General features: G+C 38.1%; 1 protein-coding gene and 1 long non-coding RNA gene across 16 annotated transcripts in view; one reads left to right on the top strand and one right to left on the bottom strand.

The window, feature by feature from the left end:
• The window catches only part of POU2F1 (POU class 2 homeobox 1), a 116,874-nt gene that overhangs the window by 65,229 nt on the left and 28,729 nt on the right, over positions 1 to 22,916 (top strand). For 5 of the 15 annotated variants that reach the window (XM_032448262.1, XM_015879208.2, XM_015879225.2 and 2 more), the window contains 6 exons: positions 2,171 to 2,271; positions 5,106 to 5,159; positions 6,744 to 6,863; positions 8,681 to 8,860; positions 12,726 to 12,824; positions 15,339 to 15,465. In XM_032448262.1, the coding sequence (XP_032304153.1) occupies positions 2,171 to 2,271; positions 5,106 to 5,159; positions 6,744 to 6,863; positions 8,681 to 8,860; positions 12,726 to 12,824; positions 15,339 to 15,465 (681 nt within the window). The remainder of the gene's footprint in view (positions 1 to 2,170; positions 2,272 to 5,105; positions 5,160 to 6,743; positions 6,864 to 8,680; positions 8,861 to 12,725; positions 12,825 to 15,338; positions 15,466 to 22,916) is intronic. The other 10 variants (XM_032448248.1, XM_015879247.2, XM_032448242.1 and 7 more) reach the window with 9 other exon arrangements.
• LOC107321880 lies at positions 17,339 to 21,087 on the bottom strand. Its single transcript, XR_001558709.2, has 3 exons — positions 20,983 to 21,087; positions 19,280 to 19,455; positions 17,339 to 18,251 (listed from the first exon to the last, which is right to left on the bottom strand). It is a non-coding gene; the product is annotated as an uncharacterized LOC107321880 (long non-coding RNA).

Below are 22,916 nucleotides of genomic sequence, written 5' to 3'. Positions count from 1 at the left end.
CTGCCGCTGTGATAGTCATGAATATTTGAAATCAATGAAGATTTTAGGCTCAATCTTAGAACTTGCTTAGCTCAGAACTGTCAGCTGTAGGAGGCTTGTTTCAATCCTCCATATCAGACTTAGCAGAAGCACTAACCAGTGTGTCTATATGCACATGTATATCAGTGTTTTTTTTAATACAGCATAATGATTTGAGGTTCTTTTTGGAAGACAGCCAACAAGAACTATTTCAACTGTTTATGTAAGGTGAGGTTAACAGCTGATCCTCTCTGAAAAGGATAATTTTTTTTTGACCCTTGAAAGTTTCTATTTGGAGGGAGGGATACCTGCCTTACAGTAGGTTTTTCTTCCCCCCCTTCCTACTTGGAGGTTCCTCAGCAGGATTGAAAATACCTGATTAAAAATGTCTGCTTGAATAAGGAGGTTGTAGATTTTCTTTGGATTATAGTATTTGTTTGTCAGGGTTTCATTTTATGTTTACCCAATCATCTTCCCACTCCCTTTAGACTTCTGTACTGAGACAATTCTGCATTTTACTCAAAAGAATGGAAACAGATAGGACTCTTCTAGCTCTTTCCAGCAGGTTGTCTTACCAACCTCTGTTTGGTGTAATGCGACCGGTCACATTCATTCAGGATTAGTTCAGACTGGTGGTAGTCCTTCCATGCACTTTGTATTGGAACTTTGGACTCATTGAGCAAAATTATTCTACATAGTTTAAAATTTGAGTATTTAAAGTGTCTGTGGATCTTTGGTTGTGAAAGATGTAAGTATGCAAACCCTGTCTCAAAGCAGAGAAGTAAAAATAGAGTTGACCATTTCTTCCCTCACACCACCTCCAGCAGAAAGAAAAAAAAACAAAACACCCATATCACGTGGCCACCTTAATTACGACTTGCATTGGTGCTGGAAAGCTTGCATCTGTGTTAAGTTGAACAGTGACATAATTTTTGATAATCTTATCTATGTAAGCTTTTTTTGTAGGTCAAAATAACAGTATAAAATTATATTAGATATTGGGTAGTGTATTTGTAACCTTTTTCTTTTTTCTTTTTTTTTTTTTTTTTTCTTCCTTGCTTTTGCAGTTGTTTCTAATGACATTATTTAACAACTGTGATTATTGCTTATTAGGTAATGTAGATTTCTGTAAAGAAAAATAATGTAGATCATGGAAGGAGTTCAGAATTATGAATTAAACATCTATTCATAAGCATCGACAAAATCTATTGTGAAGATATAAACTTGTAAGTTTAAAGCTATTTGTTCTTCATTGTAGACATAGTTTCTAAGATGGCATAATCTGTTCAAGACATTCCCTGCAGCCTGACAAAATCAGTATCTTCCTTATTGCCCTTAGCCACAGTAGGTAGTAATATGCCGTATACAAAACTGGTCGTCCTTAACACTTTATCTACTCATGGAATGATTTTTTCAAGTTTGTGGTTAGCATTTTGTGGCAATAGGAAATTACTTGACAGTTTAAAGGGGGAATGAGGGGGGGAAGAAAGGTTGAGTTCTCTCTCACACGTTCAGATTATTTGCAGATATTTTGTGGATTTTTGTGTCTTTTAAGCTCTTCAGGAGGATGACAACAAAGATACAGGAAAATACCAGGTTGTATTTATATGAAAGTGGATGAGAGCAACAGCAAACAGTTCTGTTATGGAAGCTCTGCAAAAGTAGCCATGCAAATTTGGAGACTGCACTTCCAGACTACAGTTTTCTCTTTTGATTAGAGACAACATATACAGCACTTTTGTTTTCCTCAAGTATTACTTTCCTACCTGTAATGAGAGATGGGTATATACGAACTTTATTCTTGTCGCTTCCTGGGCTTCAAGGTTGTATTCAATTACTGAGTGGAGCTTGCAGTCATTTGTTTCTCTGCCGTGGTTTGAGAATGATGGGGTAGTAGTATACACATGATAGGTAAGGTGACAGAATTTAACTAAATTAGCTTAATATTTTCTTTCAGTTGACAAAATCTGAATCAACAAAGCCTGGAACTGACAGAACCTTTTTTATCCATCTCAATGAAAAAGAAGAAAAAGATATCATGTTACCCTTTGGAGTGTTTTTCTATTACATTGTATTGAGAGTTATGCCGTCTTAAGTCATCTTTTCTTTCAGTTAAAATCATAGCTAATAGCCGTCATCTCTCTTCCTCTAGGCACACAAACAAATGGCCTGGACTTTCAAAAGCAGCCTGTGCCTGTTGGAGGACCAATCTCTACAGCCCAGGCCCAGGCCTTTCTTGGGCACCTTCATCAGGTAAGAGAAGATCCATTTCAGAACAAAGGTGACTCAAACAGGTACAAACACAGCTTCTCTTGTGTGTTCCTTCCAATGCCTGTGATTCTATGATTCTATGATTCTTACTGTGGCGCTCATTTAATTGCACAGTGCTGTAGACTACATCAGAGTGAAACCTATTGGGAGGAACTTTAAATGCCTCTTTCTCAGGACTTGTGACTGTCTAAAGTGATTAAAAATAAAGTTATTGGGTGTAAATGAAATGCAATGTCAAATTTAATTTTTTTGATGAAGAATAGTGTTAGCCCATCATTTGCCAACATCTTGAAATTTGTCAGTACCTTGTGATGAAAACAAAAATGATGTTGAAAGATATTCAGCACTGTGTTCTGATCTTCTGAGCTCTTACATATTGACTAGAAATGTGTAATTATGGTACTTATTAAGCACATATGTTTCTGTCAGGTGTGGTGTTCTGTGATTTTTTTTTTGTTTGTGTTTTTCCTTATAAGAAGTTGTTTCAGGTACCTGTGTGTAGGATGATATTCGGCTTTCTGCTGTGATCCCTCTGTTCTGCTGCTTCTGCATTTAGGGAATCAAAGCTGATCTTCAGATGTACTCTGAAGTAAAAAATGGGACATCCCTAGGTGAAGAGAAGCATGAGCAGTATTTTTGGTAGCTTTTTTTTTTATCTGCTAGCAGTTGAAGTGTGAAAACAAATGTCCTAATTTCTTTCACTTCCTCGGCACCGAGTTAAAACTTTAAAATACTGTAGCTAATTGGCTGACCTTGAATGCTTGAGGTCTGCTGTAGCACAGTTGTTGTGGTATAATTGACCTACTGAAGCTTTTATACCCTATTAAAAGAGCTCAGAATTGCCATTTTACTGTATGGAACATTCAACACTTGTCACGTAAATTACAATTTTCCTAGTAGATCAGGCTATATGGGACTTAGGGAGGAATGCCAGCATCTGGATTTGCTGAACCTATAGGCTTCTGTTGTTGGCTTCTTTACACAAAAAAGGCAGCCTAATTTTCATAGGTTGTCAGTATGTGGAGACAGATACAGCTGTCCTGAAGAATCTTGTGGAAGCTTTTTAATTTTGTTTTAAATCCTTTTTTTTTTTTTTTTTTTTCCTCTTGTGGTTGTCGGTTTGATTTAGCCTTTGTTTTGTTATATTGGTTGATACAGGACTGTAATTTTATTTAGCGCAGTGCCTTATCTTGCTTGGAAAATGTATTTATTTAAACAGCTCCCAGGATTGTTGTGACTTTATGTTTGATAAAGCTATAAATTTCTTGAAACTCTGGTTCAAAGACAAATCTGGACTATTCTTGTATGCACTTGTTGGGTGTGCAGGACTCTGCTTTTAAACTTCAAGTATGGCTGTTCTTTGTGAGATGTTATTCAGTCTTAGAGTGCTTTCCTCTAGATGAATGCAAAATATTGAGATGTGTGCTATCAGGAGCAGTTGAATTCCTACTTAGAAAATGTCTATGGTGGAAGGGAAGCCCAAATCGCATTCAAAGGCATGTTCCCATATATTCTGTCTGTACTTGAGATTCATTCAGTGTTCTGGGTTTTTTAATCATTATGTAGTTGATAAAATGATTTGAGTGTGTTCTTTTTGACTGATGGTAGGATATTGTTGTGTAGTTTTTCTCTGCTTTTACTTCAGAGCTCATCATTGACTGGCAAACTATACTTTCCCTATGGTAAGGATGAGGGTTTTTTAGAATGTTGGCTTACATGGAGAACACGCTTAGTAAGTCTACTAGGATTTCATCCAGGGTGGTAGAAAATACTTCCAAAGTGACTCTTAAGGGTTGCCTGTTCAAATACTCGGTTATTAGTTTAACATACTTCAGTTTATATTAGAATTCTTCTTCCTGTGCTTAGAGATATCTTTACACTTTTATACAGTATTCTATGTGGGTACATCTTTTTATAGAGGCCACTACTGTGTTTTGATTTGTTTTTGGTTTTTTATTTATGTGTTGCCTCGTTTTCAAATGAGCTGTGACTCTCAAACATAGTCAAAGATGGACTTTGTTACAGGCTGTTACTGTGACCCTTGAAAGTGTTGGTAATTAATTGCGTAGTGTTCTTTCTGTATGATAGGAATGGTCGTAGAAACAAGGAGAGACTGATTAAAAGAGCCTTTAGTAAACAAAAACTTAGTATTTGTTATACAGGAAAAAAAAAATCCTTATTATAGATAAAATGACACTATTCAGTGAGGTTTCTGAAATATCAGTTACTTTTTACTGGTGACACACAAGAGCTTATTTGGACTAGGCTGTTAATCGTGAACATTGGATCCAAGTTTTGAGCATACCTGAATCAATACCACCATTGTAAAGCATTTCCAGTCCTCTCTTTTAATGTTTTTTTCAGTGGCTGAGGATTGCAAGTAGTTGAATGTTTTGATCCATGAAAGAGTTCTGTGCTGAGGGTTTTGTGCTATGCAGGTGATTGCTCTTTTTAATGGGGAAGCAAGTGAGTGCAATCTGCATATGTGGGGTAAGACCCATTCTGAAATATTAGCGGGACAATAAGTAGGGTGTAGTTCCCTCCCCTAAAGTGTGGATATTTGTCCAGTAATAGGAACAGTTAGACTGTCAACCCCAAAGTGCTCTTTCTACTCAGTTACTTTAATTTTTGGATCCTATGGCTGGAGTACCTTCCCCAAGAGATGGACAAATAGGACTGAAAGAGTTTCAGTGAGTGAAGTGTTAGAAGGGCAGGTGTTGTTCTTGGGGTGATTTTTTGTTGCGATGGGGTAGTTCCCTCTTACACTTAGTTTCCTGTAGATTCAACGTCACTTCTGTTTTTGCACTGTGTTGTAGGTCCAGCTCGCTGGAACAAGTTTACAGGCTGCTGCTCAGTCCTTAAATGTACAGGTAAAAACTGTTTCCATCTGCTGCTTGCCCTTCTTTTGTTCTGCTTTCCAGACAGCGTTTTGGACCTTTTAGAGATGGCCTTGAACCATGAGATGTTGCTTTGTTTCCTCATTTTGACTGGTCTTGCAGGTGATAGGTATAGATGAATGTGGTTCCACTAGTGTAAATGAGGATCAGCATTGTGAGCATTCAGGAGCTGAGATGGTTAAAACATCCAGCGATCATCATTTTATTCTGAATTTCAGATGTTGTAATTTATCATGAAAGCCATAAAACTCTAGGAATGTTTTGTGTTCTTCCACTTAACTTATTTTCAACATAGCAAGTATTACTTTGTCTTTATTTCTAGTGGCTGGATATAGAGGTGTAATATAAGATTAGCTATGTAATGTGGCTAGTATAGATTGCTTGTATAAATAACACATAGTAAATTTACTGTAAGTCGGAGTAATTGTTCAATAATGTATGTGAGACAACAGAGTTTACAAACTTACGATGCTAAACGCTTCAGTGTATCAGTTAATGTGCCACTTCCTCTCAGTGCTATATTAAAGGGCAAGGGACATAGTATTATTGAAAACTGGTCTCAGCATTGCTTGTTATTAAGGAACGTAGGTAGTGCATTACATGAAATGCAATAGAATGTGGACCCACTTATACATAATAACAATCTGGAAAGAAGAGGAGGTATAGTGACCTTCCTTTCTAAGAGGAAGGAGGCAGAAAATTGCCTTGGTTGCCATGGTAAACTTCCATCCCTGAGAGAGATGTTGGCAAACAGGCTGTATCTCCAGTGCAGAATGTTTACAGTCCTGCGCTGTAATTATCGCTCAATGACTGGCAGAATTAATCAGAGCCTTTATGTTAATTAGCCTGCTCTGCAGTCCCCAAAACAGGTGGTGGAAAATATGCAAATCTATGCAGAATTTTAATGTTCTGCATAACCAGTTTTAATTATCATAAAACTCTCTTCCCCCTCTTCATGCACTTGCTTTTCCTCCCTCGTGTCTTTGCAATTTCTTCTGTTTAAAAAACAACAAACCATTTAAAATAAAGCAGCGTTCAATTAAATAAACACTAAGCTTTGATTATTTACAATGCATTTTGCTATAAGCGGATAAATCTATGAGGATTTTTCAAACTAGTTCTCTATCAGCCAACAATATGACGATTTCGAGGTCCAGGATGCAGGTACAGAAAATAGGAACAGTCTCCTTTCTCTCATTCCATTGTTGAGCATTTTAGGCAATGAATAATTTTAACAACCTTTTATTTCTTTATGGTGCAAGGTAGCGTCAGCTTTGGTTGCCTTGTGTAAAATGAAATGAGATCTGAAAATAATGTCAGAGTCATGAAGGACTTGCGAGTCTCTTTTTGTTTAAAGCGCATTACCTACAGACGTGTTTGAGGAATCATAGCTGAGATGGTGGGCACATAAAGCCATTGCTTAAACCCACTCTTAAAATAAACCCAAGGGCTTTTTGTATGCAGATGAAAGATTTTTATTGTGCAGTGTTCACATAGCAGTGTTAGACATTAACATCTGTTTTACACTATAAAGAGTTGTATTTTTTTCTGTCCTAGTCTAAATCTAATGAAGAATCTGGGGACTCTCAGCAGCCAAGCCAGCCTTCCCAGCAGCCTTCAGTGCAGGCGGCCATACCCCAGACCCAGCTCATGCTGGCCGGAGGACAGATCACTGGGGTAAGATTTACCTAAGCGTACTGGTAGCAAGTCTCCTCTCTGGCAGATGATGGCAGTACTGCTATCACTGGGGTACAATTTACCTAAGTGTGCTGGTAGCAGGCCACCTGCCTGACAGATGATGGCAGTACTGCTATCACGGGTAAGATTTACCTAAGCACATTGGTAGCAAGCCACCTGCCTGGTAGATGATGGCAGTACTGCTGTCCCTGTAGAATTACCAGAGAAGGTTACTGTCATTTCCTTTCACGTAGGAGGAAGTTGGTGTGAAAGAGGGACCAAGAGGGAAAATAGTTTCTTAGGAAAAGGCACCCTTTGGTCTGGCTTTGTTACGAAGTATTTGCATTAAAAAACCCACCTACAATGAAACTTAAACCTGGTGTGCCCAAATGATTTGCTGATAGCATTACTGCAAGAGTGAAATCAGACATGCAAGATTAAGTTGTACTGGATAGTTGAGTTACAATGAAGAACAAAAGCGATGGAATTGCTGACATTAGTTTTCTCTTCTCATACAGATTTCTTTCTAAGAAACTGTGGTGATCTGTGCCTTGAACTTATTCAACTCCTCTGTCTTAACCTACCAGTTCTGAGTTGTTAATTGCAAGGTTTTCTGAGGAATTGTGGAAGAGCTGTTGCTTAAGGATTATCAATGCTTCTAAATTGTTGTAGAAGCTTTTAGTCAAAAAAAAGAAAGTTCTGTGAATGGGCTGGTTAGGTTAGACATCTTGCTTCCCTGTTGTCAACTTTCCATCTTTAACAGTGTACATATTAATAAGGAATGTGAGACAGTTGATCTAGTGACGTATTTAGAATTGAAACTGTTAGGTTAGGTCATCTCTGCAGATGAATGAAACTGTCTTAATTTCATGTTCAATTGTTAAATCTTGTAAGCTAGTAATTGTTAAATCTTGTAAGCTAGTTTGCAGCCAACATCCTATTTAGTTCTGGTTAATTTTATTTGAAGGTTTTAGAAGTAAGACTGTTTTAATAACATGCTGGGTTTTAGTAACTTATTTTTGTCATTCTCAAACAATATCAGTTTCTTTTATTTTGAGTGTTTGCAGTAGTGGAACATAGGACTGCAGGTCCATGCAGATATGGATTGTAGTAAATGTGAGCGTCAAGATTCATTTACATGTAAAGGAGAGACTGCTGCCACCTGTTTCACAGAGATAATGTGTGTTTGGGAAAGGGAAGGGATGTAAACTTGCCAATTCTATTCTATTCAATAAAAAAATAAAAAGCAGATGGGGAGACTTGGAGAAAAACAAATGGAGCTCATGTTCTTTACTTATATCTTAGGGCATAATGGAAATGATGGAATATGGCAGGGATTCATGCTAATGTGAAGCAGCTGGGGTGTTATCAGTTTGTTCAGTAGCCACAGCCAACATTCCTGCTTCTCATTCATCTGGCTAATCACTTGCTGTTCTTCTGGGTGTAAATTTCTTTTCAAGGCTTGGTGATACAATTCTTTTCTTTTGCTTGCTACTTAATTACCTTTTCCCTGAATCTCCTGGTAGAGTTGAGGAGAAAACTTGGGAGTAAAATTAGATTCTGTGAATTCCAGTAAGTGCAAATGTTTCCATTCATGTGGTTTGGTTTATATCAGTTCTGTGGTAGGTTGATTCATACAATGTGTTGAGTAGCCAGCTGTCCTTATTTACAGCCGTAGTCATTGACTAGTTCCTGGCTAAACTGTAGTAATAGTTTTAGGAACATCTGGTTAATATAACTAGTAATGGGCTAGCTAATGACTTTGTAGCTAAAGTGGCTCTTTCCATTATTAATGGCTGTTTTCTAATTATTTATAGCTCACGTTGACGCCAGCCCAGCAACAGTTATTGCTACAACAGGCGCAGGCACAGTTGCTGGCAGCTGCAGTGCAGCATTCAGCCAGTCAGCAGCACAGCGCTGCTGGTGCCACCATCTCGGCCTCTGCTGCAACGCCGATGACGCAGATCCCTCTATCTCAGCCAATACAGATTGCACAGGTGAGGCTTGAGAGGGTGGAAAATGAAGTTTAACAACTTGCATCATTGAAGTAATATTTTTATTCCTTATTCAGTGAGTGTCCAGAATCTTTGAGGTACTTTTAGTATTTCCTTGTTCATCCTTAGCTCTGAGATTGATAGGTATAGCTAAGAATGTAAACCAGCTGCTTATCAGTTCCATTGAGCTCCTGAGTTAGAGAATCTGTTCAGATGGGATATTTTCTATATTTCCTTCCTTATAGTTAGCTTGAAAGGGAGAAAAATGAGTGTAGAAAGATGCCCATATAAAATGCCACTGTTGAGACCTGTGTATGGGGAGGAATACCCACAGTATCACAAAAGATGTTGCTTGGATCCAAACAACAAAATGAGAGAGCTGAATAAAGGCAACTTGACAGCTTTGTTTGCTATTTTGACTTGGTGCTTAATGCTGAGAGTACAGTGACAAAGTTTTGGCACTCCTGTTTTTCCAGAGAAAATCTTGCCAGAATGAGTCCAGTTTTGGAATCTATCCAGTTTTATGGACTGCTGCTAACAACCTGTTAATTCTTTATTCTGAAGAGCTGCTTGCCAAGGAAATTTTGCTTACTTTATTCTTTTAGTATTGGCTTAATTTAGTTTTGAGAATGCAGCGTCAGTGACTCAAAATTTAGCATGTGTGGTATTGGAACTCTGTAGACTGTTGGACAAGGGTAACAAGACATTATGAATACTACCTGTAGGTGATTGTGTTGCCAAAACTGGCATCCATCATTTCATAGGGAAAGCTTCTTGGTATGTAATACTGCAGTTTGATTGGTCTAGCTGTGCAAAGTGTGTTGGGTATGTAATCTCCAAGGCTGCTTCTTATAGTGAGCAGCCTTTTAAGACTGGCTGAAACTTCCTATTCAAGAATATTTTTACTGGTATTCAACTGTGGTGAAGCGTCTAAGAAGTGAAGATGAGAGCTGATTAAGTAAAACAATGGAAATGTCACAATTGTTTGTGAAGTCCACTGTTGAAATGTGCTATTCCTTTATTGCACTAGTCCTCCAATGGGGTAAGAGCCTGGTTCTATCATCAGTTTTGCATTGGCTGAGTTAGACAGGTTCTGTGGTGCTCTTCTGAAAGTTCTGACCTCTGTGGCTGTCTGTTTAGAGGCCACTGTGGTGCCAAACCAAAAAACCCAAATTCAAAAGCCACTACTGATGATGCCCGCTAAGCCTCTTGGTGTGCTGTGGCATTTGAGTCACATGAACAAATGACTGCATTTTAGCAATGGATCCCAATTCAACAACATGATTTGGAGGTGACTCAAAAATGTAGCATTCGAGGAACCAAGACCATCTCTGTTTTATTATTGTATGTAGTCAGTGAAGGACTGGAAGATGAAGTTGATATTTAGCATCCTGCTGCAATCTGTGCATCTGTCAGAGATCCTATCTGATATTATGCAAGTTTAGATTAAAAAACTTAAATGATCCATAGTTGTGCCTCTTGTTCTCCACATGTGCAACCTAAAGATAGTGCTTTACTGAACCAGTGTTAAAACTGCATGTCAAATCTGTACCTTGACATCCTTGGCTTTACAATTGTCGCAAATACACCAGCAACATGGTTGATACTTCTAAAGGCAGTTTTGTGTGTGTGAGAGATGTTGCTATCCTATTCTTCCACTGTGTTGAGATGCTGTGAAAACATGTGAAGCATTTACAATTACTAGTACAGCACTGTGGGGTTTTTTCCTCCAGAATTTAAGTCTTCAGAGAAGGATTTGAGTAGAGTTAGAACAATCACACATATGCCATCAAATAGACAACTCACTTCAGAAGATCTGATTTTGTGTGCTTGACTGAGCTAAAGGTTCTCTGGAAACAAATAGAAAGTGATCATGCAGTTGTCACCATATGAAGTGTATTTGCAGTGCAAATGGAACAAATTAAAGTTTCACTTACATATTGAGAGATTCCTAATTTCTAAAACATTAGGTTTAACAGTTCATTTCAGGATAGGTTGTTCCAGTTTATGCATAGCTTGGTTGATTATTTTGCTTCCTCTTATCATAAATGTGCAGGGCGTAACTCGTGCAGTTGTTGGACATAATTTGTGATGTTTTATGGAACGCTTTCACATTCTAGGTTTGTAGTTGGATAACACTTTGCTTTTTGACCCATCTCAACAGCTTTCTGTGAGCGGTGCTCAGCTTTGTGTTGCTATTGTAAACACATAGCTGATTACACAGATAGCCGAGTGTTTATTTTATTTGATGGTTTTTGAATAATTGATTAACTGGCAGGTCTCTGCAGCAGGGGGATTACCATATTTATTTTAATTAGCTAATTGCACAAGCACAGCTTCTTTAATGTGTGCTGTGGTTAATGTAAGGTATCTGCTGCAGAAATCTGGTAAGATGTCAGTACTGCTGCTGTGAGCTGATGCTAAATTATCACTAAGTAGTTGCACCAAGTTTTGAATTCTTTGGAAACTTCAGAATCCATCATCAGTGTTTATATGATGTAAGCTTTAAAATGGCAGAGATACTTAAGTTTGTGGTGAAGTTCTTACTTGAGATAATGGTATTGAATTTAGAACTTTGGATCTGAAAAAAAAAATAAAGTCCTCATATCAAAATGTTCCACTCTTCTTGGCAGAGATAGGACTTGGATTGCTTTGATCTTTCTAACTTCATAGGAAACACCAGAAAATTTTTTTCCTCAAAAGTCTGTCCCTCTCTTTCTACATACTTGTGTGGAAGTATGCAGATTATGGTTTGGAAAACAAGGAATAGCCTAGGAAAACTGTCAGAGGTCATTCACATGGTTGATGTCTTTTTTTTGAGACTTTTTTGTGGTGCTACAAGAAAATAATAAGTCTTTCCAAAGGTAGAAATAAAATTGAATTTCAAATGAATTTGAAAGTTTGGTTGGGCTTTTTGAATGAATAGCCTTAGAAGTGTTGTTTCTATTCTAAGTTGCGTAATTATATTTCCACATTTAAGTAAGACTCAGTCAAGGTACTGTTTACATAAACAGATGCAGAGAATATCTGTCACATGGCAAAAATGTGAGAAGGTTCAGCCTCCATTGCCATACCACACCAACATCTGCCTCTGACATTGTGGGCCAACATAATAAAATAGGCAGCATACTTTTGGAGCAGCCATCATAAAATCTATTATAGTCAATCTATATATGTTACAAAACTTATTATGATTTTTAATGGTTTTTATTAAAACATACAAAAAAGAAGAACAAAGAAAACAAAACAAAAACAGTGGAATATCAACAGGGAAAGCACAGCTGCATATTCTTCTCTGTTCACAGGACTGTGTTTAGCCATCACGTCTTTGCCATCATATTGCTCTGGCACTGTGCTGTGCCCTGGTTTCAGCCCAGTTAGCAGCACACTGATGTTCTGTTGGTGCTGAGGGTCCAGGCGGGCTGCTCAGTGGGAAAAGCCGCTGCCATGAGGGTCTGGTGTAGCAGGGGGTGGGTCACATTGCGGGCTGTGCTGGGCTGCATGTGGGCTGTAGGCTGGACTACCATACACCCATCCTAGTTTTTAGTACTCTTGGTTTGTTGGGTTTTTTTTGTATGTATTTCTTTCTCTTCTATGTTTTTTTTCAAATCATTTGAGATATACAGTGTTGTTTGGGACTTTCTAATTAGCTTGCTTTAGAGGAGGCCCATCTCCCTCTGTCCATACTTTTTTCCTCAAAACTTTCTTCTTAACTCTGCTTTTTGGATTTCTACATTTTGTTGTTATTTTCATCTTTTAGCCTGTCTTCGTTTATTTACCACCCAAGGTTCTCACCCTTATTTATCACCCAAGGTTCTCAACCGTACTCACCTTGCCCCACTCATTCTGTTTCTTCTTCTGCATTTAGTCCTTGCATCCAGTTCTGTGTGAGACCCGCTATTCTGGAGAGTTTGCTCAGTCTGCGAAGGTAACCAGTGGAGTAATGAATATCAATAAACGTGTGGAGGTTAGTGTTGCATTGGGCTCAAGAAGTAGGTGATTTTGATATCATTTCTAGCCAATGTGTCTTTAACATGAAGCCAGAAGAAACCTGGAACATTGCTGGGAAAAAAAAAGAAAAAAAAAAAGAAAAAAAAAGAAAAAAAAAAAGCCTATCTTTTAAGGAAGGAAATTAGCCTCAGTTCTGTAGGAATGGTTTCAATATTTCCCAAATTTTCCAAAAGCAAACAATACTATCAGCTTAAAACACACCCTGTGCTGTGGGGCCATTCTTTGTTATTTTGCCATTTTCTTCTAAAATAGAACTTTGCGTTGTTTGGTCAATGCCATCTGGTGTCTGTCTGCCATAATATGATTCTGCGTGCTTTTGACTTGATGAAGTTGCCTCAAGTGGCTGATGGCCAGTGCCTTTATAAATGCAGGTTAAGTAGTCATTTTCTTCTAATGTGTGTTTTGTGGTCTCATGAGTCAGTGAATTCTTTAACTCCCTAAGCTGCCTTCCTGACACTCCCATCCCACCTCCTCAGAAGATTGTTGGAGCTTTTAAGTCATAGTTTAAAATCTTAAAAATAAGGACGCAGGCATATATATTGCAAATGGTTGTTTTGTTTGTTTTAAGAAGTCCTTGACAATGTCTTGACTTTTCAACACTCTCTCTGCTGCTTAGCAGTTAATAACTTTTCACATCTGCTGGCAGAGCAGCTTGTGTGAGTGTTTAGTAACTCGCATCAGTCAAAAATGCGTGGTAGTTAGTTTACAAGTCTTAAGAAGCAGGTCTTTGTTAGACTGATGCACTTTCATTTCACTTACATTCAGAGATATGTTAACATGAGCAGCTCCATTCATGCAGTCATACTGGATGCTGGTTTAGGAGAGGCCTGGTATTGTTAGCCTTTGGACACAGGTAGACCTGGCTGAGGCTTTCTATCAGCAAGCAGATACTTGATGATATAAGCAACTTACCTGAAAGTTTTGGGCAGCCTTTTTATTTGGTTTTAATTGGAACTTGTAAATATGGGAGATATTTCTGACTTTTATCTACCTGTTGGCAAGCAGCACACTCCTTGAAATAGCTGCTTCTGGGAAAGATTCTGCGTGTGTGTATGGATAATTTATGCAGATTACTGCTGTTCTGTTGGCTAACTTTATACTGTGCTTCAGCTTGTTATCTCCCTCTCTGAAGAAGTTTTAAAAGGCTACTTTAGTGTGATTTTTATTTTGTAGTTCTGCTTTTTTTGTTCTCCAGCTAAACAACAAGTTGAACCATTTTTCTTGATGATTCAGTTTCTCTTGAGATCAGCATTTATGTCAAAACCGATCAGTTATAAAAAAGAAAATAAAAAAAACAACAGTTCTGAATGGTTTAAATACATAAAAGTAGAGTTCTACCATAGTGGAGTGTTTGGGTAGCTGTATCTACTACATTTACTGTAATTTGTTTGAAAACTAATCAAATGTATTTGTTTATTATTTGGATTAGCTGCTTCCCAAAATTTGACCTGAACAACTAGAGTGCAAACAAGGAATCTATATAATTTTTTGCTTTCCTATTACTAATTAAAATGGTACTTGCAAGTTGTTGTTATAAACAAAAATACATTGGCTGCTCTGAAAGCAATGCCTCCTATTTATTTCCGTGGAAAATGTAACAGATACAAAGAGCACAGTTAACACTGTTAGTAGGGCAAATTCTCATCTACAAAACACTATTTTCACCAGTTGCCACCATTAGCTGTGCATTTTTGCCAGTGATAAACAAGAGTCTGCATGCCATGCTCATAAAAGTCTGCACCAGCAGAGGTGACCCACTGTCTGTCGCCAATACTAAAGTGCCACCCACCACCTCACTGTGCTCACATCCATGTTCAACACGTGTCAATGAATGTCAGTGGGTGCCGATTTTCCACCCAGAGGAATTCAGTGACACCCCTTTGCTTCATACGCATTCCTGTGTCAGACTGCCCATCTGCTGCTATCTGTCATATGGCAACGACACGTAATGGGATACTGGTGGGAGGGTTCAACCTCTACTGCCATAACACCAACATCTGCCTCTGACGCTGTGAGACAACATAATAAAATAGGAGATATTACCTTCAGAACAGCCCTTGTAGCTCGTAGCAAAAATGTGGTGGATTTGTCAACAATGAATATTGCAGCAGAAGTTGCATCCTTAAACATAAGTCTTAAAAATACAAGTGCTGACAAGTATTTGAAAACTTAGACATTTTGGTTGAGGGGGAGGGGAACTGATAATTTTTTAAATTAAAGCAGAACAATGTTAGAAATATTTTGCTGTGTTATTTGGCAAGCATTTTTTGTTGGTCTTGTGGGTTTTTTTGTAAGGCAGTGAAATTGACAGTGAAGATATTTTAATAGCAGGACTGCTGTATTTAACATATAATTTAATTAGGAATCGTGGCTGACATAAATGTGTAACAACAGCTCTTTTTTCCTTTTTCTTTTTTTCTCTTTTTTTTTCTTTTTTTTTTTTTTTTTTCCCTTCCCCTGTTTCCTTAAGGATTTGCAGCACTTGCAGCAGCTTCAGCAGCAGAATCTCAACCTGCAACAGTTTGTGTTGGTGCATCCAACAACCAACTTGCAGCCAGCACAGTTCATCATCTCACAAACACCGCAGGGGCAGCAGGGTAAGTGCTCCTTGCCAGAAAAGAAAATCATCCATAGCTTTTTTTGAGGAACAATTGTAACCAGGGAGGTTTATATACCTTCATTATCTGCTGATATTCCCTGGGAAAAGTAACAGTATTGCAATTACGATTCCTATCTAACAGGTTGGCCCTTTCTGGGTATTAGATCTCAGCTTCATCAAAGTTTGTGTAGCTGACTTCTAAAGGAGAAACAATCCAGAGATCATGTTATGGGGACATTTAGCAACAAGGACTCCTGGGAAATACTGAATCATGAATTTCTGGATGGGTTCTAAAGGAGGAAGGAGTGACATCAAGTTTGTACACTGGTAGCTAGCGATAGAATGAGGGGAAACAGTTTTAAACTAAAGGATGGGAGATTTAGAGCAGTTGACAGAAATAATTTTCACTGAAAGAGTGGTGAGGAATATGGGACAGGATATCCAGAGAAGCTGTGGATAGCCCTATCCCTGGAGATATTCAAGGCCAGGTTTGATGGGGCCCTAGGCAACCTGATCTAGTGCCTAGTCTAGTGGATGGCAGCCCTGCAAGCAGCAAGGTGGATGATCTTTGAGATCCCTTCTAACCCAAGATGCAAGACTATGGAATTCTGTGATTCCATGGATTCTCTGATTCTAAGGAAGCCTTCTGGGAAGACAATTCTCCAGAATTCATAGGCAGAATCCTAAGAGGTGGAAGACTGGAGATGAGATACGGCTTGCATTTTAAAGCCAAATCAAGGTAGTGGTAGAAAGTAGTGCTATACTAGTTAAAATATTGTGTAGGGTCTTCACTCTAAGAACTAATGTTGCAGTACATTACAGTACGGATTGCACTCTTTGGTGATGCCCTCAGACATCTGTGTTTGGTCACAGGTGATAGACTCCAATGCTGATACAATCAAATGGTCTTCCCTTATTTTCCATACGAACCTTTAGTTGTTCAGGTCCTGGAATCTGAAGGTTCTTGTTCAGAATGCATATCCTTCATGTCTAAAGAGTCTTCCAGAGCCTGACTGCCCTATAAAGCAGCTCCTTGCATTTTCCTTTCTTCTGTTCCTTTCGGGTTGTTGAGTTTATTTTTGTGCGTGCACATCATTTCTTCTTACATAGCATGACTGGAGAACTGGCTTTCCATTATGCTGAAACTGAATGCACTAAAGTTTGAATAAAGGATTAGACAAATTTAACCTTCTTCTAACAGCACTTGATTTAGGAGACTTTTTATGTCACCAGTGGTAGAAAGCAGCTAAGTGAGGCATTTAGTGACACGCTACTTTCTAGAAATGAGGCAGAGTTTATAAGCCTTACATACAGTTTTTAGAAGACGTCAAACTTCACCAAAGTTTTGTTCCAGAATCTTCATGATTGTTTAAGCTTTAAAATACTCCTCTACGGAAATAACAAGCGAAAAAAACACCATTGTTTTGAAAAATTTAGCTATCATAATTCATATCTGTCTACAGTTTTCAGAGTATTTCTCCTGGGTTTTCTAAAATACTTCTAAAGATGCTTCTCAAAGAGTGGTGGAACTATCAGAAGCATATAATTCATTCATCTCTCAACATGAGTTTTGTATTCTAGAATTGAAGTTTTATGTTTTAAATCTTCTGAAGTAGAATAGCTACCAGAAGATGTTTTCATAGTTTATTTTGCAGGGAACTGCTCTGAAAGTGATTTCTTTACTGTAGTTGAGACCTGCATATTGCTGTCATCACTGACGCAGTGTGTGTAGAAACACCATGTTTTACTGGTAATGTGCAGCCTGGACAGCTGAATAGTTCAGAAATATAGGAAGATTTATGTTCTGTATTCTGACCATCAACCTCTAGTGTATGACAGCTTTCCAAACTGAAATGCTTGAATGGATCTAATTTTCTTCATGAGCACTCAATGATAAAGCAACATGTATGTCATAATAGTCCTTATCTCACTTTCTAGGTATGACATTCTGCAGTATTTCATAGTTACTGTTAGACAGTCTTGAACAGTATGTTATCATTTATAAGAAAGATTGAGAAAATATGTATTTTTATTTTATCATTTCTGTTGAGCAGACTTCACTATTTTGTTCTTGTACTATTGCTCCATTAGTCAACTTCATAAAATAAAAAATTGGAGAAACTAACATAGATGTTTCTTTAAGACATTCAGCCTTCTTGGATGCCTTGTAGATACTGTGTACAGCTTTATATATGTGCGTCCACTTAGTAACTAAAAGTTCATATTTAAAGATATTTACAATGGAAGAAATCTGTTGATTTATACACTGCATGTTTTGTACATGTCACATAGTTATGTGCATGGGAAACATTTTTAATACAGAAGATTAGTATTGATGGAAATGGATGAAGAATAACATCTCTTCACAGGGTCATAGAAGACATGCAAAGATTAGGTAGAAAGAAGCATCTTCTGTTTGAAGAACTGGTGGAGGCTGAGCGATGCAGTCATCAGCAACTTTGTATATGTTCTTGGAAGGAGCTGAATTTGGTAGCTTAGATCCTCTTAAGGGCTAACTTGCAAAATTCTTCAGAAAATTCAAAAACTGAATATTAATTAAAAAATCAGTTTGTGATTCTGCTTTCCTCAGCTCATAGATCACAGTAGCAGATACAAAATTCTTCCTCAAGTCCGCTGTTCTGTCTGTAGCGTAATTCTCTTCCTCTTACACATAGTTCTAGTTATGCAGGAGCTTATTGGGAAAAAAAAAAAAGTGAAGTTTTGTTTCTCATAGTTCCTTTGGGTAGGATTCTATCTAATACAAGCTGTTTTAAGCCTCAGCACCTAAAGAAAAAGGCAAAGTGGAAATAGAAATTTGGAATAAATTCTTACTTAAAACAGTTATTATCTCCATATTTTGTTAAAATTATGGGCAGGAACATAGTGCATGGTCTATATACCTCGTGTATCTTGTATACTGTGAAATAATAGATTTGTCTCTAGAATCACCAGTTCAGTGTCCTTTACCGTAATTGTAGCTGCTTCTCAAAAATATCACACTTGAAAATGACCGTTTCCTTTCTACTTGGAAGATACTGCCAGTAAAAATTGTATTAATAAAAACCTGAATGGAGAGGGGAAATGGTGCTGCATTTCATTTAAATTCATTCTGCATACAGAAGATAAGATGTGAGCAATGACTGCATCATTGTCAAGAATAGAGAAGTGGTTTAGAAACATGAGATACTTGTAAGGAAAGCCTCCAAAAAAGCAAATGTGGAAGAAAAAGTTCCTGTTGAGCTTTAAACATTGAATCTGAACCTACCTATTCTCAGGTTATTGCTGTTTGTTATCAAAGACCTCTGATGTCCCTTCTTATTGTAGAAGTACCTGATATGATGGCAGCAGGCCAAATTCATTCCTGTCCTCAGATACTTTCTAATTGTGTTTTGGAATAAAAACAAATAAAGAATCACCTCTGTTTCTTCTTAAATACATCACATTTGTAATGGGCAAGTGTTTGTCTCTTCTGAGACTGTGTACCTGCAGTATGCTTGCAGGACCCCTCATTATTTTGTTACTAATGTTTTGTGTGTACTAGGTGCAAGTGCTTTGGTGCCATCAATATGCAGATAAGGAGATCCAGCTCTTCATTCTCAAGAGCTTATTAACTACAGTATGTTTGACACAACTATTGAATAAAATGGAAGTGACTCATATTCATTCCACAAACAAGAAGGGAAAGCTTAAATTGGAATCAGGGTTAACTGTAGAGAAGTGATTTAAAGGGTGATTCCCCCCCCCCCCCCCCCCCCCAACAGGCTACAAGTATTTATTACCAATATATGAATTAAGTCCTTAATATTTACTACCTGCTTTCAAATGGAGTCTTCAGAGCTAAGAATCCAAATAGTATCAGTAGGTATAAGTGTAGATTTTTCATAGTAGTAGGGTGCCAGCACCATTGCATGGATCAGTGAAGAGATATTTCTTCAAAACTGCAGTTTACCAGCTTCAGCATGTATGCATCTGTATTCTTGAACTGATCCTAAAAGTTAATTGGATACTGCAAAAGGTGCAATAGGATGCAGCAGTATATCGTCTGTGCAACATATTTGTAGGCATCTGTAGATTAGTACTTTGTCTACTGTGTTGATTCCCAGTATGATTCCAGCTCTGAGTCCCCACTTAGAGGGTCTGGATTAGATGAAATGAGGCATGCCAAAGCGACCAGGAGTTTCTTTGCATTAAGAGTGATCCATAAAGTTGATCAAATAAGCATATGTAGTGTATAGTCTAATACTTCTCTTTTTGTGTTGTTGTTTGTTTTTGGGGTTTTTTTTGTGGTTTTTTTTTTTTTCTTCTCTCTCCATTTAATCAAATTAAGATCATGTAATGGTTTTGCTTTGTATGCCAACTTCCAGGATACATCTGTGAGAAAATGAACAGTCTTGGCAGAGAAAAAGCAGTCAAGTTTTTCATCAGTTAAAAAATTCACTCTTTCAGGGAGCTCAGAGATAAATTTGGTATTATGATTCTGGGCCAGCTTTTTAAAAATTATGCTGGAAAAATCTGCACTTCAGTGTTTGCTTAGTTTTAGACAATAGCAACTAAACTCCAGATCAGTCCTTAGGGACTGTTGGTTGGCAGAAAGTCTTTGGCTTGAGCTGTTATTCAAATTACAGAATCACAGAATGACCCAGGTGGAAGGGACCTCGAGGATCATGAAGCTCCAACCCCCCTGCCTGGCAGGGCCGCTAAACTTCACATTTACTAGATCAGGTTGCCCAGAGCCCCATCCAGCCTGGTCTTGAACACCTCCAAGGACGGGGCATCCATAACCTCCCTGGGCAGCCTGTTCCAGGATCTCACCACTCGCCTAGTAAAGAACTTCCCCCTGACATCCAACCTAAATCTTCCCTCTTTCTACTTAAAACCATTTCCCCTTGTCCTGTCTTCACAGGGGAAGGTTTCATTCATTTTTCTGGCAATAACTCTTCTGCTAAAGAGCACACAGTGTCTACGCTTTTCCTCATTTTATTCTTGCTCACATTCTATCCTTGAGTGATAACTACTTCAAAATAAAGTATCCCAAACATGTTTCGCACACATAGTTTTTATGTCATTTTACCCTACTTAATATTCTGTATATACCCTACTTATATTCTGTTGTCAATGTCATTGATAAAGATGTTAAAGAGCACTGGTCTCAGGACAGTGTCCTGGATCCCTAGGGACACCACTCAGTACCAGTCTTCACCTGGACATAGAACCATTAACCACCACCCTCTGCCCATGGCCTTTCAACCAGTTCCATCAGATGGTCCACCCATCAAATCTACATCCTTCCAATTTGGAGATAAGGATGCGGTGGGGGACCTTGTTAGAGGCCTTGCTGAAGTCCAGGTAAATGACATCAGTCACCTCCCCTTTATCCATCATAGAAGGCCACCAGATTGGTTAGGCATGACCTTCAGGACAAAGCAACACTGTGTAGTTGTAATAATACAAGCGTATAATTGCAATTACAGAGTAAACAAATAGCTAGAGGGAATCTAAGGAAAGACTCACTCACCAATGCTGAGACTCTCAGTCAAGATGAACACACACCAACATTGAGGTTCACTGTAGAAACCCCACGCAGAAGTAATCTCCAAAAAAAGAAGCTGCCTTAGTGGTGGTCAGCCCTTAAATGGGATCTAGGAGAGGTGAAGTCAAGCCCCCTCCACCCCTTCCAGGAGCACAGCTGAATTACCTTCACCTGTGCTCCCACAGCTGACTCGTCACTTGCCTCAGATGGTTAATCAGAGGTTCAGGCTGTGATCAACAGTTTCCCTTACAATCACAAAAAGACAATTGTAAGTACTCTAATTATAGTCACAAGTCAGTAATGTGTGATCAGTGGTGTTAGCAGGTAGATTAGCAATCACATGTGGTCGCTGTTAGATACGTTTTTTTTGTCTCCTTGTTGGTCAGCCACCCTGTAGCATCATTGTGATGCCTTGGCCCTTTCTGTTTAAAGTTGTTAGTTGAAGTCAAAAGTTCTTCAGTTAGAGGTAACTGTTCTCTAGTTAGTAATTAGATTCAAGGAGCTGAAATAATCTTTCAAGTAGACAAATATTCACCTTGGAATAAGCATTGTATATGTGCTAGTAGTTAGCAGTCCTGGCATTTCTCAAACTGACCCATTCCCTCACCATGATTTTTCATAACTACAGCTGAGACATTCATTATGTAATACAAAGCAAATCTGCAAAGTTATGCTGTGCTGTTATTTAGTATAAGGAAAATTCTCTTACAATTTTTATAACATTAAAATCAGTGTCAGAAAACAATTATTCTGTAGTTTAGCATCCCTCACTAAAGGTGCATTTTTTCCTGTCTACTTAGGTAGTCCCAGGATAGTTTTTGCATCTCCTATGGCCCTCACAAACATTTAGTTTCTCACTCACTATTTATCAAGTCCTAGTTCACATGTCCCTTATCTGTTTTCTGCTAAAAGGTAGCTGGTCATGAGTGGTGCCAGCTTATTAGCCTGGACAGATTATATCAAACTCAAATTGAGCACAATTTATGTTCTGCTTGGTGTTCTGTCCTCTGAGTGGCCCTGTAGCATCTGTGTGCTGTTGCTGTGTCATCTCTCATTCACCTCCTGATTTTAGGTATTGAAAATGCTTGCTAAATGTAGATTTAATTAGTCAGAGCCTAAAATCATTATAGGGAAAGTTAATAGGCATAGTCAGAAGTTACATAGAATATCAGTGGTATTATTCACAGTAAGATCGGGGAAACTGATTTACTGTAAATCTATCTTTGTCTACGTTCTTACTCTTTAAAAACATATTTCAGAGGTTGTAATGCAGAAAATTTCAGATAGCTTCTGGTTAAATTACATAGATGCAGGGCAATTTCTCAATTTCTGGAAATATTTGATAGGCCACACAGGTAGTGGACTGTAAGAGAATTTATTTTTAGAGTGATAGCATTTTGTGTACCTTGGTTGCATCAATCTCAATTGTTCTTTAATATTTTCATTTCTTAACAGTTGGAGGCTTCATGTATTCTGCTTAATGCTTGATCTAGTTGTTCAATGTATAAAGTGTTCAGTGTCTTGTTATTTTTGCAAAAGATTCCTTCTATATTTTGACCCAGAGAAGGTTGTCACCTGGGGTTGTTTTGTCGTCTGGTGTGATTTGCTTAAGTTTGACACATAAAGTTGCCTTCTTGTTATTCAGCTTACATGGGGTAGCATGGAGAGGAAGAGGAATGGTCAAGGAGTGCATTTGATATGTTTGGTTAGTGTTTAGTCCTTTTTACTTCTACATGGATCCTTGACTCTCAATCAGCTGTTGGTTACAGGAAGTTTACCTTTGATGTCTGTAAGTTGAAAGGGGCAATAAATGCTTCCTTCACACAAAACTTGGAGAACCTGAGTTACTACAATTGATTCTACGGGAGGAGTAGTGCAGTTTCTTTGTCTTACCTTTAGGTCAGCATGTGTACTACAAA

This window comes from Coturnix japonica, chromosome 1 (assembly GCF_001577835.2).
Source record: "Coturnix japonica isolate 7356 chromosome 1, Coturnix japonica 2.1, whole genome shotgun sequence".
In the NCBI taxonomy this organism is placed as follows: Eukaryota; Metazoa; Chordata; class Aves; order Galliformes; family Phasianidae; genus Coturnix; species Coturnix japonica.
Note: the sequence above shows the minus strand (reverse complement) of the source record. Positions and strands in the feature narration are given on the sequence as shown.